This window comes from Heterodontus francisci, unplaced genomic scaffold, assembly GCF_036365525.1.
Source record: "Heterodontus francisci isolate sHetFra1 unplaced genomic scaffold, sHetFra1.hap1 HAP1_SCAFFOLD_2028, whole genome shotgun sequence".
Taxonomy (NCBI): domain Eukaryota; kingdom Metazoa; phylum Chordata; class Chondrichthyes; order Heterodontiformes; family Heterodontidae; genus Heterodontus; species Heterodontus francisci.
The window spans coordinates 1,771-24,395 of record NW_027140942.1 but is presented as its reverse complement, the minus strand read 5'-3'; the positions used below and the strand labels follow the sequence as shown (position 1 = coordinate 24,395).

The window sequence follows — 22,625 nt, the reverse complement described above, 5'->3', positions numbered from 1 at the left end:
CCCACTGTACACAATCCCAATGGAACCAAACCCCTTCCCATTCACTCCCACTGTACACAATCCCAATGGACCCAAACCCCTTCCCGTTCACTCCCACTGTAAACAATCCCAATGGAACCAAACCCCTTCCCATTCACTCCCACTGTACACAATCCCAATGGACCCAAACCCCTTCCCATTCACTCCCACTGTACACAATCCCAATGGGCACTGACCCCTTCCCATTCACTCCCACTGTCCACAATCCCAATGGACCCAAACCCCTTCCCATTCACTCCCACTGTACACAATCCCAATGGACACTGACCCCTTCCCATTCACTCCCACTGTGCACAATCCCAATGGACCCAAACCCCTTCCCTTTCACTCCCACTGTACACAATCCCAATGGAACCAAACCCCTTCCCATTCACTCCCACTGTACACAATCCCAATGGACCCAAACCCCTTCCCATTCACTCCCACTGTACACAATCCCAATGGACCCAAACCCCTTCCCATCCACTCCCACTGTTCACAATCCAAATGGACACTGACACCTTCCCATTCACTCCCACTGTACACAATCCCAATGGACCCAAACCCCTTCCCTTTCACTCCCACTGTACACAATCCCAATGGACCCAAACCCCTTCCCTTTCACTCCCACTGTACACAATCCCAATGGACCCAAACCATTTCCCATTCACTCCCACTGTTCACAATCCAAATGGACACAAACCCCTTCCCATTCACTCCCACGGTACACAATTCCAATGGAACCAAACCCCTTCCCATTCACTCCCACTGTACACAATCCCAATGGACCCAAACCCCTTCCCATTCACTCCCACTGTACACAATCCCAATGGACCCAAACCCCTTCCCTTTCACTCCCACTGTACACAATCCCAATGGACCCAAACCCCTTCCCTTTCACTCCCACTGTACACAATCCCAATGGACCCAAACCTCTTCCCTTTCACTCCCACTGGACACAATCCCAATGGAACCAAACCCCTTCCCATTCACTCCCACTGTACACAATCCCAATGGACCCAAACCCCTTCCCATTCACTCCCACTGTACACAATCCCAATGGACACTGAAACCTTCCCATTCACTCCCACTGTCCACAATCCCAATGGACCCAAACCCCTTCCCATTCACTCCCACTGTACACAATCCCAATGGACACTGACCCCTTCCCATTCACTCCCACTGTACACAATCCCAATGGACCCATACCCCTTCCCTTTCACTCCCACTGTACACAATCCCAATTGACCCAAACCCCTTCCTTTTCACTCCCACTGCACACAATCCCAATGGACACTGACCCCTTCCCATTCACTCCCACTGTACACAATCCCAATGGACCAAAACCCCTTCCCTTTCACTCCCACTGCACACAATCCCAATGGACCCATACCCCTTCCCTTTCACTCCCACTGTACACAATCCCAATTGACCCAAACCCCTTCCTTTTCACTCCCACTGTACACAATCCCAATGGGCACTGACCCCTTCCCATTCACTCCCACTGTACACAATCCCAATGGACCAAAACCCCTTCCCTTTCACTCCCACTGTACACAATCCCAATAGACCCAAACCCCTTCCCATGCACTCCCACTGTACACAATCCCAATGGACACTGACTCCTTCCCATTCACTCCCACTGTACACAATCCCAATGGACCAAAACCCCTTCCCATTCACTCCCACTGTACACAATCCCAATGGACCCAAAGCCCTTTCCTTTCACTCCCACTGTACACAATCCCAATGAACCCAAACCCCTTCCCATGCACTCCCACTGTACACAATCCCAATGGACCCAAACCCCTTCCCTTTCACTCCCACTGTACACAATCCCAATGGACCCAAACCCCTTCCCTTTCACTCCCACTGTACACAATCCCAATGGACCCAAACCCCTTCCCATGCACTCCCACTGCACACAATCCCAATGGACACTGACCCCCTTCCCATTCACTCCCACTGTCCACAATCCCAATGAACCCAAACCCCTTCCCATGCACTCCCACTGTACACAATCCCAATGGACCCAAACCCCTTCCCTTTCACTCCCACTGTACACAATCCCAATGGACCCAAACCCCTTCCCTTTCACTCCCACTGTAAACAATCCCAATGGACCCAAACCCCTTCCCATTCACTCCCACTGTACACAATCCCAATGGACCAAATCCCCTTCCCTTTCACTCCCACTGTACACAATCCCAATGGACCCAAACCCCTTCCCATTCACTCCCACTGTACACAATCCCAATGGACACTGATCCCTTCCCATTCACTCCCACTGTACACAATCCCAATGGACCCAAACTCCTTCCCTTTCACTCCCACTGTACACAATCCCAATGGACACTGACTCCTTCCCAGTCACTCCCACTGTACACAATCCCAAAGGACACAAACCCTTTCCCATTTACTCCCACTGTACACAATCCCAATGGACCCGAACCCCTTCCCATTCACTCCCACAGTACACAATCCCAATGGTCACTGACCCCTTCCCATTCACTCCCACTGTACACAATCCCAATGGACCCAAACTCCTTCCCTTTCCCTCCCACTGTACACAATCCCAATGGACCCAAACCATTTCCCATTCACTCCCACTGTTCACAATCCAAATGGACACTGACCCCTTCCCATTCACTTGCACTGTACACAATCCCTATGGACCCAAACCCCTTCCCTTTCACTCCCACTGTACACAATCCCAATGGACCCAAACCCCTTCGCCTTCACTCCCACTGTGCACAATCCCAATGGACCCAAACCCCTTCCCTTTCACTCCCACTGTACACAATCCCAATGGAACCAAACCCCTTCCCATTCACTCCCACTGTACACAATCCCAATGGACCCAAACCCCTTCCCATTCACTCCCACTGTACACAATCCCAATGGACCCAAACCCCTTCCCATCCACTCCCACTGTTCACAATCCAAATGGACACTGACCCCTTCCCATTCACTCCCACTGTACACAATCCCAATGGACCCAAACCCCTTCCCTTTCACTCCCACTGTACACAATCCCAATGGACCCAAACCCCTTCCCTTTCACTCCCACTGTACACAATCCCAATGGACACTGACTCCTTCCCATTCACTCCCACTGTACACAATCCCAATGGACCCAAACCCCTTCCCTTTCACTCCCACTGTACACAATCCCAATGGACCCAAACCCCTTCCCTTTCACTCCCACTGTACACAATCCCAATGGACACTGACTCCTTCCCATTCACTCCCACTGTACACAATCCCAATGGACCCAAACCATTTCCCATTCACTCCCACTGTTCACAATCCAAATGGACACTGACCCCTTCCCATTCACTCCCACGGTACACAATTCCAATGGACCCAAACCCCTTCCCTTTCACTCCCACTGTACACAATCCCAATGGACCCAAACCCCTTCCCTTTCCCTCCCACTGTACACAATCCCAATGGAACCAAACCCCTTCCCATTCACTCCCACTGTACACAATCCCAATGGAACCAAACCCCTTCCCATTCACTCCCACTGTACACAATCCCAATGGACCCAAACCCCTTCCCTTTCACTCCCACTGTACACAATCCCAATGGACCCAAACCCCTTCCCTTTCACTCCCACTGTACACAATCCCAATGGACCCAAACCCCTTCCCTTTCACTCCCACTGGACACAATCCCAATGGAACCAAACCCCTTCCCATTCACTCCCACTGTACACAATCCCAATGGACCCAAACCCCTTCCCATTCACTCCCACTGTACACAATCCCAATGGACACTGACCCCTTCCCATTCACTCCCACTGTCCACAATCCCAATGGACCCAAACCCCTTCCCATTCACTCCCACTGTACACAATCCCAATGGACACAAACCCCTTCCCATTCACTCCCACTGTACACAATCCCAATGGACCCAAACCCCTTCCCATTCACTCCCACTGTACACAATCCCAATGGACACTGACCCCTTCCCATTCACTCCCACTGTCCACAATCCCAATGGACCCAAACCCCTTCCCATTCACTCCCACTGTACACAATCCCAATGGACACTGACCCCTTCCCATTCACTCCCACTGTACACAATCCCAATGGACCCATACCCCTTCCCTTTCACTCCCACTGTACACAATCCCAATTGACCCAAACCCCTTCCTTTTCACTCCCACTGCACACAATCCCAATGGGCACTGACCCCTTCCCATTCACTCCCACTGTACACAATCCCAATGGACCAAAACCCCTTCCCTTTCACTCCCACTGCACACAATCCCAATGGACCCATACCCCTTCCCTTTCACTCCCACTGTACACAATCCCAATTGACCCAAACCCCTTCCTTTTCACTCCCACTGTACACAATCCCAATGGGCACTGACCCCTTCCCATTCACTCCCACTGTACACAATCCCAATGGACCAAAACCCCTTCCCTTTCACTCCCACTGTACACAATCCCAATAGACCCAAACCCCTTCCCATTCACTCCCACTGTACACAATCCCAATGGACACTGACTCCTTCCCATTCACTCCCACTGTACACAATCCCAATGGACCCAAACCCCTTCCCTTTCACTCCCACTGTACACAATCCCAATGGACCCAAACTCTTCCCGTTCACTCCCACTGTACACAATCCCAATGGAACCAAACCCCTTCCCGTTCACTCCCACTGTACACAATCCCAATGGACCCAAACCCCTTCCCGTTCACTCCCACTGCACACAATCCCAATGGACCCAAACCCCTTCCCATTCACTCCCACTGTACACAATCCCAATGGACCCAAACCCCTTCCCTTTCACTCCCACTGTACACAATCCCAATGGACCCAAACCCCTTCCCTTTCACTCCTACTGTACACAATCCCAATGGACCCAAACCCCTTCCCTTTCACTCCCACTGTACACAATCCCAATGGACCCAAACCCCTTCCCTTTCACTCCCACTGTACACAATCCCAATGGAACCAAACCCCTTCCCGTTCACTCCCACTGTACACAATCCCAATGGACCCAAACCCCTTCCTGTTCACTCCCACTGTAAACAATCCCAATGGAACCAAACCCCTTCCCTTTCACTCCCACTGTACACAATCCCAATAGACCCAAACCCCTTCCCATTCACTCCCACTGTACACAATGCCAATGGACACTGACTCCTTCCCATTCACTCCCACTGTACACAATCCCAATGGACCCAAACCCTTTCCCATTCACTCCCACTGTACACAATCCCAATGGACCCAAACCCCTTCCCATTCACTCCCACTGTACACAATCCCAATGGACACAAACCCCTTCCCATTCACTCCCACTGTACACAATCCCAATGGACCCAAACTCCTTCCCATTCACTCCCACTGTTCACAATCCAAATGGACACTGACCCCTTCCCATTCACTCCCACTGTACACAATCCCAATGGACCCAAACCCCTTCCCTTTCACTCCCACTGTACACAATCCCAATGGACCCAAACCCCTTCCCTTTCACTCCCAATGTACACAATCCCAATGGACCCAAACCCCTTCCCTTTCACTCCCACTGTACACAATCCCAATGGACCCAAACCCCTTCCCATTCACTCCCACTGTACACAATCCCAATGGAACCAAACCCCTTCCCGTTCACTCCCACTGTACACAATCCCAATGGACCCAAACCCCTTCCCGTTCACTCCCACTGTACACAATCCCAATGGACCCAAACCCCTTCCCATTCACTCCCACTGTACACAATCCCAATGGACCCAAACCCCTTCCCATTCACTCCCACTGTACACAATCCCAATGGACCCAAACCCCTTCCCTTTCACTCCCACTGTACACAATCCCAATGGAACCAAACCCCTTCCCATTCACTCCCACTGTACACAATCCCAATGGACCCAAACCCCTTCCCGTTCACTCCCACTGTAAACAATCCCAATGGAACCAAACCCCTTCCCATTCACTCCCACTGTACACAATCCCAATGGACCCAAACCCCTTCCCATTCACTCCCACTGTACACAATCCCAATGGACACTGACCCCTTCCCATTCACTCCCACTGTCCACAATCCCAATGGACCCAAACCCCTTCCCATTCACTCCCACTGTACACAATCCCAATGGATACTGACCCCTTCCCATTCACTCCCACTGTACACAATCCCAATGGACCCAAACCCCTTCCCTTTCACTCCCACTGCACACAATCCCAATGGACCCAAACCCTTTCCCATTCACTCCCACTCTACACAATCCCAATGGACACTGACCCCTTCCTATTCACTCCCACTGTACACAATCCCAATGGACCCAAACCCCTTCCCTTTCACTCCCACTGTACACAATCCCAATGGACCCAAACCCCTTCCCCTTCACTCCCACTGTACACAATCCCAATGGACCCAAACCCCTTTCCCATTCAGTCCCACTGTACACAATCCCAATGGACACTGACCCCTTCCCATTCACTCCCACTGTACACAATCCCAATGGACCCAAACCCTTTCCCATTCACTCCCACTGTTCAGAATCCCAATGGACATTGACCCCTTCCCATTCACTCCCACTGTACACAATCCCAATGGACCCAAACCCCTTCCCATTCACTCCCACTGTACACAATCTCAATGGACCCAAACCCCTTCCCTTTCACTCCCACAGTACACAATCCCAATGGAACCAAACCCCTTCCCATTCACTCCCACTGTACACAATCCCAATGGACCCAAACCCCTTCCCATTCACTCCCACTGTACACAATCCCAATGGACACTGACCTCTTCCCATTCACTCCCACTGTCCACAATCCCAATGGACCCAAACCCCTTCCAATTCACTCCCACTGTACACAATCCCAATGGACACTGACCCCTTCCCATTCACTCCCACTGTACACAATCCCAATGGACACTGACCCCTTCCCATTCACTCCCACTGTACACAATCCCAATGGACCCAAACCCCTTCCCTTTCACTCCCACTGTACACAATCCCAATTGACCCAAACCCCTTCCCATTCTCTCCCACTGTACACAATCCCAATGGACGCAAACCCCTTCCCATTCACTCCCACTGTACACAATCCCAATGGACACTGACCCCTTCCTATTCACTCCCACTGTCCACAATCCCAATGGACCCAAACCCCTTCCCTTTCACTCCAACTGTACACAATCCAAATGGACACTGAACCCTTCCCATTCACTCCCACTGTCCACAATCCCAATGGACCCAAACCCCTTCCCATTCACTCCCACTGTACACAATCCCAATGGACACTGACCCCTTCCCATTCACTCCCACTGTCCACAATCCCAATGGACCCAAACCCCTTCCCATTCACTCCCACTGTACACAATCCCAATGGACCCAAATCCCTTCTCATTTACTCCCACTGCCCACAATCCCAATGGATCCAAACCCCTTTCCATTCACTCCCACTGTACACAATCCCAATGGACCCAAACCACTTCCCATTCACTCCCACTGTACACAATCCCAATGGATCCAAACCCCTTTCCATTCACTCCCACTGTACACAATCCCAATGGACCCAAACCCCTTCCCATTCCCTCCCACTGTCCACAATCCCAATGGACCCAAACCCCTTCCCATTTACTCCCACTGTCCACAATCCCAATGGACACTGACCCCTTCCCATTCACTCCCACTGTCCACAATCCCAATGGACCCAAACCCCTTCCCATTCACTCCCACTGTCCACAATCCCAATGGACCCAAACCCCTTCCCATTCACTCCCACTGTACACAATCCCAATGGACCCAAACCCCTTCCCATTCACTCCCACTGTACACAATCCCAATGGACACAAACCCCTTCCCATTCACTCCCACTGTACACAATTCCAATGGACCCAAACCCCTTCCCATTCACTCCCACTGTACACAATCCCAATGGACACAAACCCCTTCCCATTCACTCCCACTGTACACAATCCCAATGGACCCAAACCCCTTCCCATTCACTACCACTGAACACAATCCCAATGGACACAAACCCCTTCCCATTCACTCCCACTGTACACAATCTCAATTGACCCAAACCCCTTCCCATTCACTCCCACTGTACACAATCCCAATGGACCCAAACCCCTTCCCTTTCACTCCCACTGTACACAATCCCAATGGACCCGAACCCCTTCCCATTCATTCCCACTGTACACAATCCCAATGGACCCAAACCCCTTCCCTTTCACTCCCACTGTACACAATCCCAATGGACACAAACCCCTTCCCATTCACTCCCACTGTACACAATCCCAATGGACCCAAACCCCTTCCCTTTCACTCCCACTGTACACAATCCCAATGGACACAAACCCCTTCCCATTCACTCCCACTGTACACAATCCCAATGGACCCAAACCCCTTCCCATTCACTCCCACTGTAAACAATCTCAATGGACACAAACCCCTTACCATTCACTCCCACTGTACACAATCCCAATGGACCCAAACCCCTTCCCTTTCACTCCCACTGTACACAATCCCAATGGACACAAACCCCTTCCCATTCACTCCCACTGTGCACAATCCCAATGGACCCAAACCCCTTCCCATTCACTCCCACTGTACACAATCCCAATGGACACAAACCCCTTCCCATTCACTCCCACTGTACACAATCCCAATGGACCCAAACCCCTTCCCATTCACTCCCACTGTACACAATCCCAATGGACACAAACCCCTTCCCATTCACTCCCACTGTACACAATCCCAATGGACACAAACCCCTTCCCATTCACTCCCACTGTGCACAATCCAAATGGACCCAAACCCCTTCCCGTTCACTCCCACTGTACACAATCCCAATGGACCCAAACCCCTTCCCTTTCACTCCCACTGTGCACAATCCCAATGGACCCAAACCCCTTCCCTTTCACTCCCACTGTACACAATCCCAATGGACCCAAACCCCTTCCCGTTCACTCCCACTGTACACAATCCCAATGGACCCAAACCCCTTCCCTTTCACTCCCACTGTCCACAATCCCAATGGACCCAAACCCCTTCCCTTTCACTCCCACTGTACACAATCCCAATGGACCCAAACCCCTTCCCGTTCACTCCCACTGTACACAATCCCAATGGACCCAAACCCCTTCCCTTTCACTCCCACTGTACACAATCCCAATGGACACAAACCCCTTCCCATTCACTCCCACTGTACACAATCCCAATGGACCCAAACCCCTTCCCTTTCACTCCCACTGTCCACAATCCCAATGGACCCAAACCCCTTCCCATTCACTCCCACTGTGATTGATGCTGGAACGGAGACGGTGATTGGGTGTTGGCAGCAGCTTCTTGCGGTGGTGGATGGCTGTGTGGTCCGGTGGTGGGATAACGGAGCAGGTGATTGGCTGGGCTGACGTTGGGGTGGGAGGGGTTTGCTGTGAGCGAGCAGGCTGCTGATTGGCTGTTGACCTTGCAGTGTCTCCGCCTGCCCGACCCACCGATGGAGTGGACATTTATTTTGAGAATCCTGGGGACGAGAACGAACATGCTCATTTCGTGCGAGCAAAGATGGACCTGGAGGAGAGACGCATGAATCGGATCAATGAGGTATCATTTACGGGGTGAACGATATAGCAAAGAAAGAAGCTGCGCTGTCACGGGCTGGGTGTGAGGTCCACGCACAGGGCATCTGTTATAGCAGAAATGTGTCTTCAAAATGGCAAGAACTGGCCGATTAATATCCAAGAATACAAAGTGTTCAGAAAGGATGGAGAAGGAAAAAAGGGAGGTAGGATGGCAGTACTGATTAATGAAGACATTGTAGTGTTGGAAAGAGGGGATGTCCTTGAGGAGGTAAGGACAGAATCCATTTTGTTATGGAGTTGAAAAGCAACTCTTCTGGGGGTATTCAATCGGCCTCCAAATAAAGAGAAAGACAGAGGAGAAAATCTGCAGGGATATCAGAGATGTGCAACAACTATAGAGTGTTAACATTGGGAGACTTCACTTAAATATCGATTGGAATAGTGTTAGAGTACAGAATAAGGACTGGCGGTGGGGGTGGGGGGGGGGGGCGGAATTTCTGAAATGTGTTTGGGAGAACTTCCTAGATCCATTATGTTCTTGGTCCAACTAGGAAGGAGGCATTGCTGGATCTGGTGCTGGGGAATGAGGTGGACCAAGTATCTGTGGGGGAGCACTTGGGGAAGAGTGATCATTATCGTCATAAGGTTTAGATTTGTAATGGAGAAGAACAAGGAACAATTTAAAGTAGAACTTCAAAATTGGAAGAGGGCTAATTTCAACAGGATGAGGTGGGGGTAGGGGGGGGAGGGGCGGTGGGGGGAGATCTAGCCAGGGTAAAATGGAACCATAGACTGACAGGAAAAACTATAACGGAATAATGGGTTATTTTTAAGGAAGAGATGCTTCAGGTACAGGCTAGGAACATTCCAACAAGGGTGAAAGGTAAGGAAACCAATAACAGGTATTCATGGATGCTGAGGGAGATAGAGATTATGATAAAACAAAAAAAAAAGGTTTGTGATGCATGTTAAGTGAATTCTTCAAGCAAGATCCAGGCCATATACAATAAGTTGAGAGGGGAAATGAAGGGGAAAATAAGACTGGAAAAGAGAGAATATGAGAATAGAATGGCAGTCAACATAAAAGGGAACCCAAAGAACTTCTTCCGCATGTAAGTAGTAAGCAAGTAGTAAGAGGTGGAATGGGGCACATTAGGGACAAAGAGGGTAATTAATATATGCTTAGAGGTGTAGGGCAAGGCTAGAATACTTAATGAGTACTTTGTATCAGAGTTCACGAAGGAAGAAGAGGAATCCGACAAAATATTGGCAGAAGCAGAGAGAGTGGAGGCAATGAATAGGATATAAGTTTGAGAGGAGGGAGGGACTAAAAATGCTGGCTATACTTAGGGTCGATAAGTCACCTGGTCCGTACGGTTTGCATCCCAGGTTGCTAAAGGAAATGGGGATAGAGATAGCAGAAGGACTTGCCATAATCATCCCTCGATACAGGGGAGGTGCAAGAGGATTGGAGAGTGGCAAATGTGACACCCTTATTCAAGAAAGGGTGTAAGGACAGTCCTAGAAACTACAGGGTCTGTGAATTTAACATCAGCGGTGGATAAGATTTTAGAAACAATAATCAGGGAAAATATCAATGGACTCTTCGAGAGGTTTGAGTTAATTAAGGATAGCCAGCATGGATTTGTAAAAGGCAGATCAGGTTTGACTAATCGAATTGAATTTTTTGATGAAGTAACAGAGAAAGTCGATGAGGGAATACGATGGATGTTGTTTATATGGATTTTAAGAAAAAGATTTTGATAAAGTACCGCATAAAAGGCTGGTTAATAAAACTGAGGCTCCAGGAATAGGAGGGTCAGTGTCCAATTGGATACAAAATTGGCTCAAGGACAGAAAACAGTGAATCATAATAACTGGTTGTTTTTCAGACTGGAGGATGGTAGACAGTGGTGTTCCCCAAGGGTCAGTGCTGGGACCACTGCTTTTTGCTATATATAAATGACTCAGATCTTGGAATACAGAGCGAAAATTCAAAATTTCCCCTGATACCGAACTTGGAAGAGTGGCAAGTAGCAAGGATGATGCAAACAGTCTGCAACAGGACACAGATAGGTTAGCAGGATGGGCAGAGAGGTGGCAGATGGAATTTAATACTGACAAGTATGGGGTGATGCATTTTGGCAGAAGGAATAGGGAGAGGCAATATATACTTAATGGCACCATTCTAAAGAGTGTGCAGGAACAGAGGGACCTGGGGGTGCGTGTGCATCAATCTTTGAAGGTGGCAGGACATATTGAGAGAGTGGTTAGTGAAGCATATGGGATCTTGGGCTTCATAAATAGAGGCATTGAATACAAATGCAGGAAAGTTATGCTGAATCTTTTTAAAGCTCTGGTTAGGCCACAACTGGAGTATTGTGTCCCATTCTGGTCAACACATTTCAGAAAGAATGTGAGGGCCCTTGAGAGGGTGCAGAGGAGATTTACCAGAATGGTTCCAGGGATGAGGGATTTTAGCTACAAGGTTAGGTTGGAAAAGCTGGGTTTGTTCTCCTTGGAGCAATGGAGATTGAGGGGAGATTTAATAGAAATGTACAAGATTATGACAGGCTTAGATCAGTTAGACAAGGAAAAACTGTTCCCACTAACTGATGGTACAAGGACTAGGGGACACAGATTGAAAGTTTGGGCAAGAGATGCAGAGTGAATATGAGGAAGCACTTTATTACACCGCGGGTGGTAATGACCTGGAACTCACTGCCCACAAGGGAAGTGGAAGTGGAGACGATCAATGACTTCAAAAGAAAATTGGATAGGCACTTGAAGGAAATAAACTTCTGGGGCTACAGGAATCGAGTGGGGGAGTGGACTGACTGCATTGCTCTGTGGAGAGCTGGCATGCAATCGATGGGTCGAATGGCCTCCTTATGTGCCCTAAATAACTTTAGGACTCAGCAGGAGAGCAGCGGCCAGGGTGGGACTGACCCCACACACTGGGCAGGAGACCATTCCCCCGCTCTTCAACCGTCTCCCGACTGGGACAGACTGGCTGACACAGCACAGCATCACCATCTGCTGGCAGCAACATGTACTGCAAGGACCCAGCCTGTGTGGGCAGGTGCTGGAGCTCCCTCAGGACTGACCCTCCGACAGTGCAGCACTCCCTCAGTCCTGACCCTCCCACAGTGCAGCACTCCCTCAGTACTGACCCTGTGACAGTGCAGCACTCCCTCAGGACTGACCCTCCGACAGTGCAGCACTCCCTCAGTCCTGACCCTCCCACAGTGCAGCACTCCCTCAGTACTGACCCTCCGACAGTGCAGCACTCCCTCAGTACTGACCCTCCGACAGTGCAGCACTCCCTCAGTACTGACCCTCCGACAGTGCAGCACTCCCTCAGGACTGACCCTCCGACAGTGCAGCACTCCCTCAGTCCTGACCCTCCCACAGTGCAGCACTCCCTCAGTACTGACCCTGTGACAGTGCAGCACTCCCTCAGGACTGACCCTCCGACAGTGCAGCACTCCCTCAGTCCTGACCCTCCCACAGTGCAGCACTCCCTCAGTACTGACCCTCCGACAGTGCAGCACTCCCTCAGTACTGACCCTCCGACAGTGCAGCACTCCCTCAGTACTGACCCTCCGACAGTGCAGCACTCCCTCAGTCCTGACCCTCCCACAGTGCAGCACTCCCTCAGTACTGACCCTCCGACAGTGCAGCACTCCCTCAGTACTGACCCTCCGACAGTGCAGCACTCCCTCAGTCCTGACCCTCCCACAGTGCAGCACTCCCTCAGTACTGACCCTGTGACAGTGCAGCACTCCCTCAGGACTGACCCTCCGACAGTGCAGCACTCCCTCAGTCCTGACCCTCCCACAGTGCAGCACTCCCTCAGTACTGACCCTCCGACAGTGCAGCACTCCCTCAGTACTGACCCTCCGACAGTGCAGCACTCCCTCAGTACTGACCCTCCGACAGTGCAGCACTCCCTCAGTCCTGACCCTCCCACAGTGCAGCACTCCCTCAGTACTGACCCTCCGACAGTGCAGCACTCCCTCAGTACTGACCCTCCGACAGTGCAGCACTCCCTCAGTCCTGACCCTCCCACAGTGCAGCACTCCCTCAGTACTGACCCTCCGACAGTGCAGCACTCCCTCAGTACTGACCCTCCGACAGTGCAGCACTCCCTCAGTACTGACCCTCCGACAGTGCAACACTCCCTCAGTACTGACACTCCGACAGTGCAGCACTCCCTCAGTACTGACCCTCCGACAGTGCAGCACTCCCTCAGTCCTGACCCTCCCACAGTGCAGCACTCCCTCAGTACTGACCCTCCGACAGTGCAGCACTCCCTCAGTACTGACCCTCCGACAGTGCAGCACTCCCTCAGTACTGACCCTCCGACAGTGCAGCACTCCCTCAGTACTGACCCTCCGACATTGCGGCACTCCCTCAGTACTGACCCTCCGACAGTGCAGCACTCCCTCAGTACTGACCCTCCGACAGTGCAGCACTCCCTCAGTACTGACCCTCCGACAGTGCGGCACTCCCTCAGTACTGACCCTCCGACAGTACAGTACTCCCTCAGTACTGACTGTCTGACAGTGCAGTACTCCCTCAGTACTGATCCTCTGACAGTGCAGCACTCCCTCAGTACTGACCCTCCGACAGTGTGGCACTCCCTCAGTACTGACCCTCTGACAGTGCAGCGCTCCCGCAGTACTGACCCTCCAACAGTGCAGCACTCCCTCAGTACTGACCCTCCGACAGTGCGGCACTCCCTCAGTACTGACCCTCTGACAGTGCAGCACTCCCTCAGTACTGACACTCCGACAGTGCAGCACTCCCTCAGTACTGACCCTCCGACAGTGCAGCACTCCCTCAGTACTGACACTCCGACAGTGCAGCACTCCCTCAGTACTGACCCGCCGACAGTGCAGCACTCCCTCAGTACTGACTCTCCGACAGTGCGGCACTCCCTCAGTACTGACCCTCCAACAGTGCAGCACTCCCTCAGTACTGACCCTCCAACAGTGCAGCACTCCCTCAGTACTGACCCGCCGACAGTGCAGCACTCCCTCAGTACTGACTCTCCGACAGTGCGGCACTCCCTCAGTACTGACCCTCCAACAGTGCAGCACTCCCTCAGTACTGACCCGCCGACAGTGCAGCACTCCCTCAGTACTGACTCTCCGACAGTGCGGCACTCCCTCAGTACTGACCCTCCAACAGTGCAGTACTCCCTCAGTACTGACTCTCCGACAGTGCGGCACTCCCTCAGTACTGACCCTCCAACAGTGCAGCACTCCCTCAGTACTGACCCTCCGACAGTGCAGCACTCCCTCAGTACAGACCATCCGACAGTGCGGCACTCCCTCTGTACTGATCCTCTGACAGTGCAGCACTCCCTCAGTACTGACACTCCGACAGTGCAGCACTCCCTCAGTACTGACCCTCCGACAGTGCAGCACTCCCTCAGTACTGACCCTCCGACAGTGCAGCACTCCCTCAGTACTGACCCTCCGACAGTGCAGCACTCCCTCAGTACTGACACTCCGACAGTGCAGCACTCCCTCAGTACTGACCCTCCGACAGTGCAGCACTCCCTCAGTACTGACACTCCGACAGTGCGGCACTCCCTCAGTACTGACCCTCCGACAGTGCAGCACTCCCTCAGTACTGACCCTGTGACAGTGCAGCACTCCCTCAGGACTGACCCTCCGACAGTGCAGCACTCCCTCAGTCCTGACCCTCCCACAGTGCAGCACTCCCTCAGTACTGACCCTCCGACAGTGCAGCACTCCCTCAGTACTGACCCTCCGACAGTGCAGCACTCCCTCAGTACTGACCCTCCGACAGTGCAGCACTCCCTCAGTACTGACCCTCCGACAGTGCAGCACTCCCTCAGTCCTGACCCTCCCACAGTGCAGCACTCCCTCAGTACTGACCCTCCGACAGTGCAGCACTCCCTCAGTACTGACCCTCCGACAGTGCAGCACTCCCTCAGTCCTGACCCTCCCACAGTGCAGCACTCCCTCAGTACTGACCCTCCGACAGTGCAGCACTCCCTCAGTACTGACCCTCCGACAGTGCAGCACTCCCTCAGTACTGACCCTCCGACAGTGCAACACTCCCTCAGTACTGACACTCCGACAGTGCAGCACTCCCTCAGTACTGACCCTCCGACAGTGCAGCACTCCCTCAGTCCTGACCCTCCCACAGTGCAGCACTCCCTCAGTACTGACCCTCCGACAGTGCAGCACTCCCTCAGTACTGACCCTCCGACAGTGCAGCACTCCCTCAGTACTGACCCTCCGACATTGCGGCACTCCCTCAGTACTGACCCTCCGACAGTGCAGCACTCCCTCAGTACTGACCCTCCGACAGTGCAGCACTCCCTCAGTACTGACCCTCCGACAGTGCGGCACTCCCTCAGTACTGACCCTCCGACAGTACAGTACTCCCTCAGTACTGACTGTCTGACAGTGCAGTACTCCCTCAGTACTGATCCTCTGACAGTGCAGCACTCCCTCAGTACTGACCCTCCGACAGTGTGGCACTCCCTCAGTACTGACCCTCTGACAGTGCAGCGCTCCCGCAGTACTGACCCTCCAACAGTGCAGCACTCCCTCAGTACTGACCCTCCGACAGTGCGGCACTCCCTCAGTACTGACCCTCTGACAGTGCAGCACTCCCTCAGTACTGACACTCCGACAGTGCAGCACTCCCTCAGTACTGACCCTCCGACAGTGCAGCACTCCCTCAGTACTGACACTCCGACAGTGCAGCACTCCCTCAGTACTGACCCGCCGACAGTGCAGCACTCCCTCAGTACTGACTCTCCGACAGTGCGGCACTCCCTCAGTACTGACCCTCCAACAGTGCAGCACTCCCTCAGTACTGACCCTCCAACAGTGCAGCACTCCCTCAGTACTGACCCGCCGACAGTGCAGCACTCCCTCAGTACTGACTCTCCGACAGTGCGGCACTCCCTCAGTACTGACCCTCCAACAGTGCAGCACTCCCTCAGTACTGACCCGCCGACAGTGCAGCACTCCCTCAGTACTGACTCTCCGACAGTGCGGCACTCCCTCAGTACTGACCCTCCAACAGTGCAGTACTCCCTCAGTACTGACTCTCCGACAGTGCGGCACTCCCTCAGTACTGACCCTCCAACAGTGCAGCACTCCCTCAGTACTGACCCTCCGACAGTGCAGCACTCCCTCAGTACAGACCATCCGACAGTGCGGCACTCCCTCTGTACTGATCCTCTGACAGTGCAGCACTCCCTCAGTACTGACACTCCGACAGTGCAGCACTCCCTCAGTACTGACCCTCCGACAGTGCAGCACTCCCTCAGTACTGACCCTCCGACAGTGCAGCACTCCCTCAGTACTGACCCTCCGACAGTGCAGCACTCCCTCAGTACTGACACTCCGACAGTGCAGCACTCCCTCAGTACTGACCCTCCGACAGTGCAGCACTCCCTCAGTACTGACACTCCGACAGTGCGGCACTCCCTCAGTACTGACCCTCCGACAGTGCAGCACTCCCTCAGTACTGACCCTCCGACAGTGCGGTGATTATTCTGGGATGGACACCGAGTGTTCCTGTGTTTATACCTTGCTGTCTCGTTGTGCAGGTGATGAGGGAATGGGCTGCAGCAGATCATCGAGCAAAGAATGCTCCGAACACGGACAGGATCGCACTGAACAAGGTCAGCACAATTTCCTGAGACTGAGTGTGAGTGTGTTGGGACAGTGAGAGTGTGTGTGAATGAGTGTGAGTGTGTCAGGATGGTGTGTGTGTGAGTGTGTCAGGACGGTGTGAGTGTGTCAGGATGGTGTGAGTGTGTCGGGATGGTGTGTGTGTGGGTGAGTGTGAGTGTGTGTGTCTAGATGGTGTGAGTGAGTGTGAGTGTATCTGGACGGTGTGAGTGTGAGAGTAAGTGTGGCTAGACGATGTCAGTGTGAGTGTGTCTAGACTGTGTGAGTGTGTCTAGACGGTGTGTGTGTGAGTGTATTTGGACGGTGTGTGTGTGAGTGAATGTGAGTGTGTCTAGATGGCGTGAGTGTGTGTGAGTGTGTCTAGACGGTATGTGTGTGAGTGTGAGTGTGTCTAGACTGTGTGTGAGTGAGTGTGTCTAGACGGTATGTGTGTGAGTGTGTCTAGACAGTGTGAGTGTGTGTCTAGATGGTGTGATTGTGAGTGTATCTGGACGATGTGAGTGTGTGTGAGTGTGAGTGTGTCGAGATGGCGTGAATGTGTGTGAGTGTGTCTAGACAGTATGAGTGTAAGTGTGAGTGTGTCTAGACGGTGTGAGTGTAAGTGTATCTGGACGGTGTGAGTGTGAGTGAGTGTGAGTGTGTCGAGATGGCGTGAATGTGTGTGAGTGTGTCTAGACAGTATGAGTGTAAGTGTGAGTGTGTCTAGACGGTGTGAGTGTGAGTGTTTCTGGACGGTGTGAGTGTGAGTGAGTGTGTGTGTGTCTAGACGGCATGAGTGTGTGTGAGTGTGTCTAGACGGTATGTGTGTGAGTGAGTGTGAGTGTGTCTAGACGGTATTTGTGTGAGTGTGAGTGTGTCTAGACAGTGTGAGTGTGTGTCTAGACAGTGTGATTGTGAGTGTATCTGGACGGTGTGAGTGTATCTGGACAGTGTGAGTGTGAGTGTGTCTAGATGGCATGAGTGTGTGTGAGTGTGTCTAGATGGTGTGAGTGTAAGTGTGAGTGTGTCTAGATGGTGTGAGTGAGTGTGAGTCTGTCTGGACAGTATGAGTGTAAGTGTGAGTGTGTCTAGACGGTGTGAGTGTGAGTGTATCTGGACGGTGTGAGTGTGAGTGAGTGTGTGTGTGTCTAGACGGCGTGAGTGTGTGTGAGTGTGTCTAGACAGTATGTGTGTGAGTGAATGTGAGTGTGTCTAGACGGTATGTGTGTGAGTGTGAGTGTGTCTAGACAGTGCGAGTGTGTGTCTAGACAGTGTGATTGTGAGTGTATCTGGACGGTGTGAGTGTGAGTGTGTCTAGATGGCATGAGTGTGAGTGAGTGTGTCTAGACGGTTTGTGTGTGAGTGTGTCTAGATGATGTGAGTGTGAATGTGTCTAGATGGTGTGAGTGTGTGTGAGTGTGTCTAGACAGTATGAGTGTAAGTGTGAGTGTGTCTAGACGGTGTGAGTGTAAGTGTATCTGGACGGTGTGAGTGTGAGTGAGTGTGAGTGTGTCGAGATGGCGTGAATGTGTGTGAGTGTGTCTAGACAGTATGAGTGTAAGTGTGAGTGTGTCTAGACGGTGTGAGTGTGAGTGTATCTGGACGGTGTGAGTGTGAGTGAGTGTGTGTGTGTCTAGACGGCGTGAGTGTGTGTGAGTGTGTCTAGACGGTATGTGTGTGAGTGAGTGTGAGTGTGTCTAGACGGTATTTGTGTGAGTGTGTCTAGACAGTGTGAGTGTGTGTCTAGACAGTGTGATTGTGAGTGTATCTGGACGGTGTGAGTGTATCTGGACAGTGTGAGTGTGAGTGTGTCTAGATGGCATGAGTGTGTGTGAGTGTGTCTAGATGGTGTGAGTGTAAGTGTGAGTGTGTCTAGATGGTGTGAGTGTATCTGGACGGTGTGAGTGTGAGTGTGTCTAGATGGTGTGAGTGTGTGTGAGTCTGTCTGGACAGTATGAGTGTAAGTTTGAGTGTGTCTAGACAGTGTGAGTGTGAGTGTATCTGGACGGTGTGAGTGTGAGTGAGTGTGTGTGTGTCTAGACGGCGTGAGTGTGTGTGAGTGTGTCTAGACGGTATGTGTGTGAGTGAATGTGAGTGTGTCTAGACGGTATGTGTGTGAGTGTGAGTGTGTCTAGACAGTGCGAGTGTGTGTCTAGACAGTGTGATTGTGAGTGTATCTGGACGGTGTGAGTGTGAGTGTGTCTAGATGGCATGAGTGTGAGTGAGTGTGTCTAGACGGTTTGTGTGTGAGTGTGTCTAGATGGTGTGAGTGTGAGTGTGTCTAGATGGTGTGAGTGTGTGTGAGTGTGTCTAGACAGTATGAGTGTAAGTGTGAGTGTGTCTAGACGGTGTGAGTGTGAGTGTATCTGGACGGTGTGAGTGTGAGTGAGTGTGAGTGTGTCTAGATGGTGTGCGTGTGTGTGAGTGTGTCTAGACAGTATGAGTGTAAGAGTGAGTGTGTCTAGACAGTATGAGTGTGAGTGTATCTGGACGGTGTGAGTGTGAGTGAGTGTGAGTGTGTCTAGACAGTATAATTGTAAGTGTGAGTGTGTCTAGACGGTGTGAGTGTGTCTAGACAGTATGAGTGTAAGTGTGAGTGTGTCTAGACGGTGTGAGTGTGAGTGTGTCTAGACGGTGTGAGTGTGTGTGTGAGTGTGTCTAGACAGTATAATTGTAAGTGTGAGTGTGTCTAGACGGTGTGAGTGTGTCTAGACAGTATGAGTGTAAGTGTGAGTGTGTCTAGACGGTGTGAGTGTGAGTGTGTCTAGACGGTGTGAGTGTGTGTGTGAGTGTGTCAGACCCTCTCCCATTCCCAGTCGGACAGTCTCGGAGTTTCGGCCTCTTTCTCTCAGCATTTCCAGCAGGTCCTGGGCACTTTGGAAGAACAAGTGGCCAATGAGAGGCAGCGCCTGATGGAGACTCACCTATCCCGTGTCCTCGCCCTCCTCAATGATGATCGACGCATGGCCCTCGAGAACTACCTGACAGCTCTCCAAGCTGACCCTCCACAGGTGAGGCATCGAGGCAAGGGGGAGACATTGAGGGACAGGGTAGAGATTGAAGTGAGGGGGAAAGATTGAGGGATGGGGGAGATCGAGGCGAGGGGGAGGGATTGAGGGATGGGGGAGATTGAGGGACGGCGAGAGATCGAGGTGAGGGGGAGTGATTGGAGGGTGGGGTATAGGGGAGAGAGCCATAGTATCAGGGCCCTGTCTGTCTGTCTGGGCCCTGTCTGTTAGTCTGTGTCCTGTCTGTCTGGGCCCTGTCTGTCTGTTTGTCTGGCCCAGTTTGTCTGTCAGCCTGGGCCCTGTCTGTCTGGGCTCTGTCTGTTTGTCTGTCTGACCCCGTCTGGCTGTCAGTCTGTGGCCTGCCTGTCTGGGCCCCGTCTGACTGTCTGTCTGTCTGGGCTCTCCCTGTCTGGGCCCTATCTGTCTGGCTCCTGTCTGTCTGTCTGTCAGTCTGGGCCCCGTCTGTCAGTCTGAGCCCTATCTCTCTGGGGTCTGTCTGTCTGTCTGTCAGTCTGGGCTCTGTCTGTCAATCTGTGCCCTATCTGTCTGGGCCTTGTCTGTCAGTCTGTCTGTCTGGGTCCTGTCTGTCTGTCTGGGTCCTGTCTGTCTGTCTGATGCTGTGCTCTGTCCCTCAGCCTGACCATGTTCTCCGAGCTTTGATCCATTATATTCGAGCTGAGGAGAAGGATCGCAGACATTCCGTCCGCCATTACCAACATATCCTGACCGTGGACCCCGAGCAAGCTCAGCAGCTCAAATTCCAGGTGACTGGTGACGGTGAGGGTCCGGGGGGGGGGAGGGTCTGAGGGAGGTGTCCGGTGGTGTCTGGTGGGGCTGGGGGTCCGGTGGGGGGGTGTCTGAGGGTGCCTGGGGGTGGGGGGTCTGAGGGGGTGGTGTCCGGTGGGGGGGTGTCTGAGTGTGTCCGGGGGTTGGGGGTCCGGGGGGGTGGTCCGGCAGGGGGAGGGTCCGGGGGGGTGGTCCGGCGGGGGCCCTGGTCGCGGTGTAAAGCTGTGCTGACCCTCTCTGTCTCTCTCTGTCCCTCAGGTTGTGACTCACCTCCGAGTGATCGAGGAGAGAATGAACCAGAGTCTGGCCCTGCTCTTCAAAATCCCCGAACTGGCGAGGGAACTGAGGGACGATGTGGGTACGTGTCTGAAACTGCCCCTCTGGGAGGGTCTGAGCCCCCAACACACAGAGCAGGAGACCCCCGGGGAGGGACTGAGACCCCACACACAGAGCGAGAGACCACCGGGGAGGGACTGAGACCCCACACACAGAGCGAGAGACCACCGGGGAGGGACTGAGACCCCACACACAGAGCGAGAGACCCCCAGGGAGGGACTGAGACCCCACACACAGAGCGAGAGACCACCGGGAGGGTCTGAAACCCCACACACAGAGCGAGAGACCCCCAGGGAGGGACTGAGACCCCACAAAGAGTGAGAGACCCACAGGGAGGGTCTGAAACCCCACACACAGAGCGAGAGACCCCCAGGGAGGGACTGAGACCCCACACACAGAGCGAGAGACCCCCAGGGAGGGACTGAGACCCCACACAGAGCGAGAGACCCCCAGGGAGGGACTGAGACCCCACACACAGAGCGAGAGAACACCGGGGAGGGTCTGAAACCCCACACACAGAGCAAGAGACCCCCAGGGAGGGACTGAGACACCACACATACAGAGCGAGAGACCCCCAGGGAGGGACTGAGACCCCACACAGAGCGAGACACCCCCGGGGAGGGACTGAAACCCCACACACAGAGTGAGAGACCCCCAGGGAGGGACTGAAACCCCACACACAGAGCGAGAGATTCCCGGGGAGGGACTGAGACCCCACACACAGAGCGAGAGACCCCAGGGAGGGACTGAAACCCCAACACACAGAGCGAGAGACCCCCAGGGAGGGACTGAGACCCCACACACAGAGCGAGAGACCACCGGGGAGGGACTGAGACCCCACACACAGAGCGAGAGACCACCGGGGAGGGACTGAGACCCCACACACAGAGCGAGAGACCCCCAGGGAGGGACTGAGACCCCACACACAGAGCGAGAGACCACCGGGAGGGTCTGAAACCCCACACACAGAGCGAGAGACCCCCAGGGAGGGACTGAGACCCCACAAAGAGTGAGAGACCCACAGGGAGGGTCTGAAACCCCACACACAGAGCGAGAGACCCCCAGGGAGGGACTGAGACCCCACACACAGAGCGAGAGACCCCGGGGAGGGACTGAAACCCCACACACAGAGCGAGAGACCCCCAGGGAGGGACTGAAACCCCACACACAGAGTGAGAGACCCCGGGGAGGGACTGAGACCCCACACAGAGCGAGAGACCACCGGGAGGGTCTGAAACCCC

General features: G+C 53.1%; 1 protein-coding gene across 1 annotated transcript in view; it reads left to right on the top strand.

Annotated features, from left to right (window-relative positions):
* The window catches only part of LOC137361462 (amyloid-beta precursor protein-like), a gene marked incomplete at its 3' end in the record, with an annotated part of 31,553 nt that extends 10,147 nt beyond the window's left edge, over nt 1-21,406 (top strand). Inside the window, exons 3-7 of the mRNA XM_068026323.1 lie at nt 9,476-9,606; nt 17,191-17,265; nt 20,107-20,265; nt 20,898-21,026; nt 21,307-21,406. Coding sequence (XP_067882424.1) covers nt 9,476-9,606; nt 17,191-17,265; nt 20,107-20,265; nt 20,898-21,026; nt 21,307-21,406 — 594 coding nt within the window. The remainder of the gene's footprint in view (nt 1-9,475; nt 9,607-17,190; nt 17,266-20,106; nt 20,266-20,897; nt 21,027-21,306) is intronic.
* Nucleotides 21,407-22,625: the final 1,219 nt, after the last annotated feature.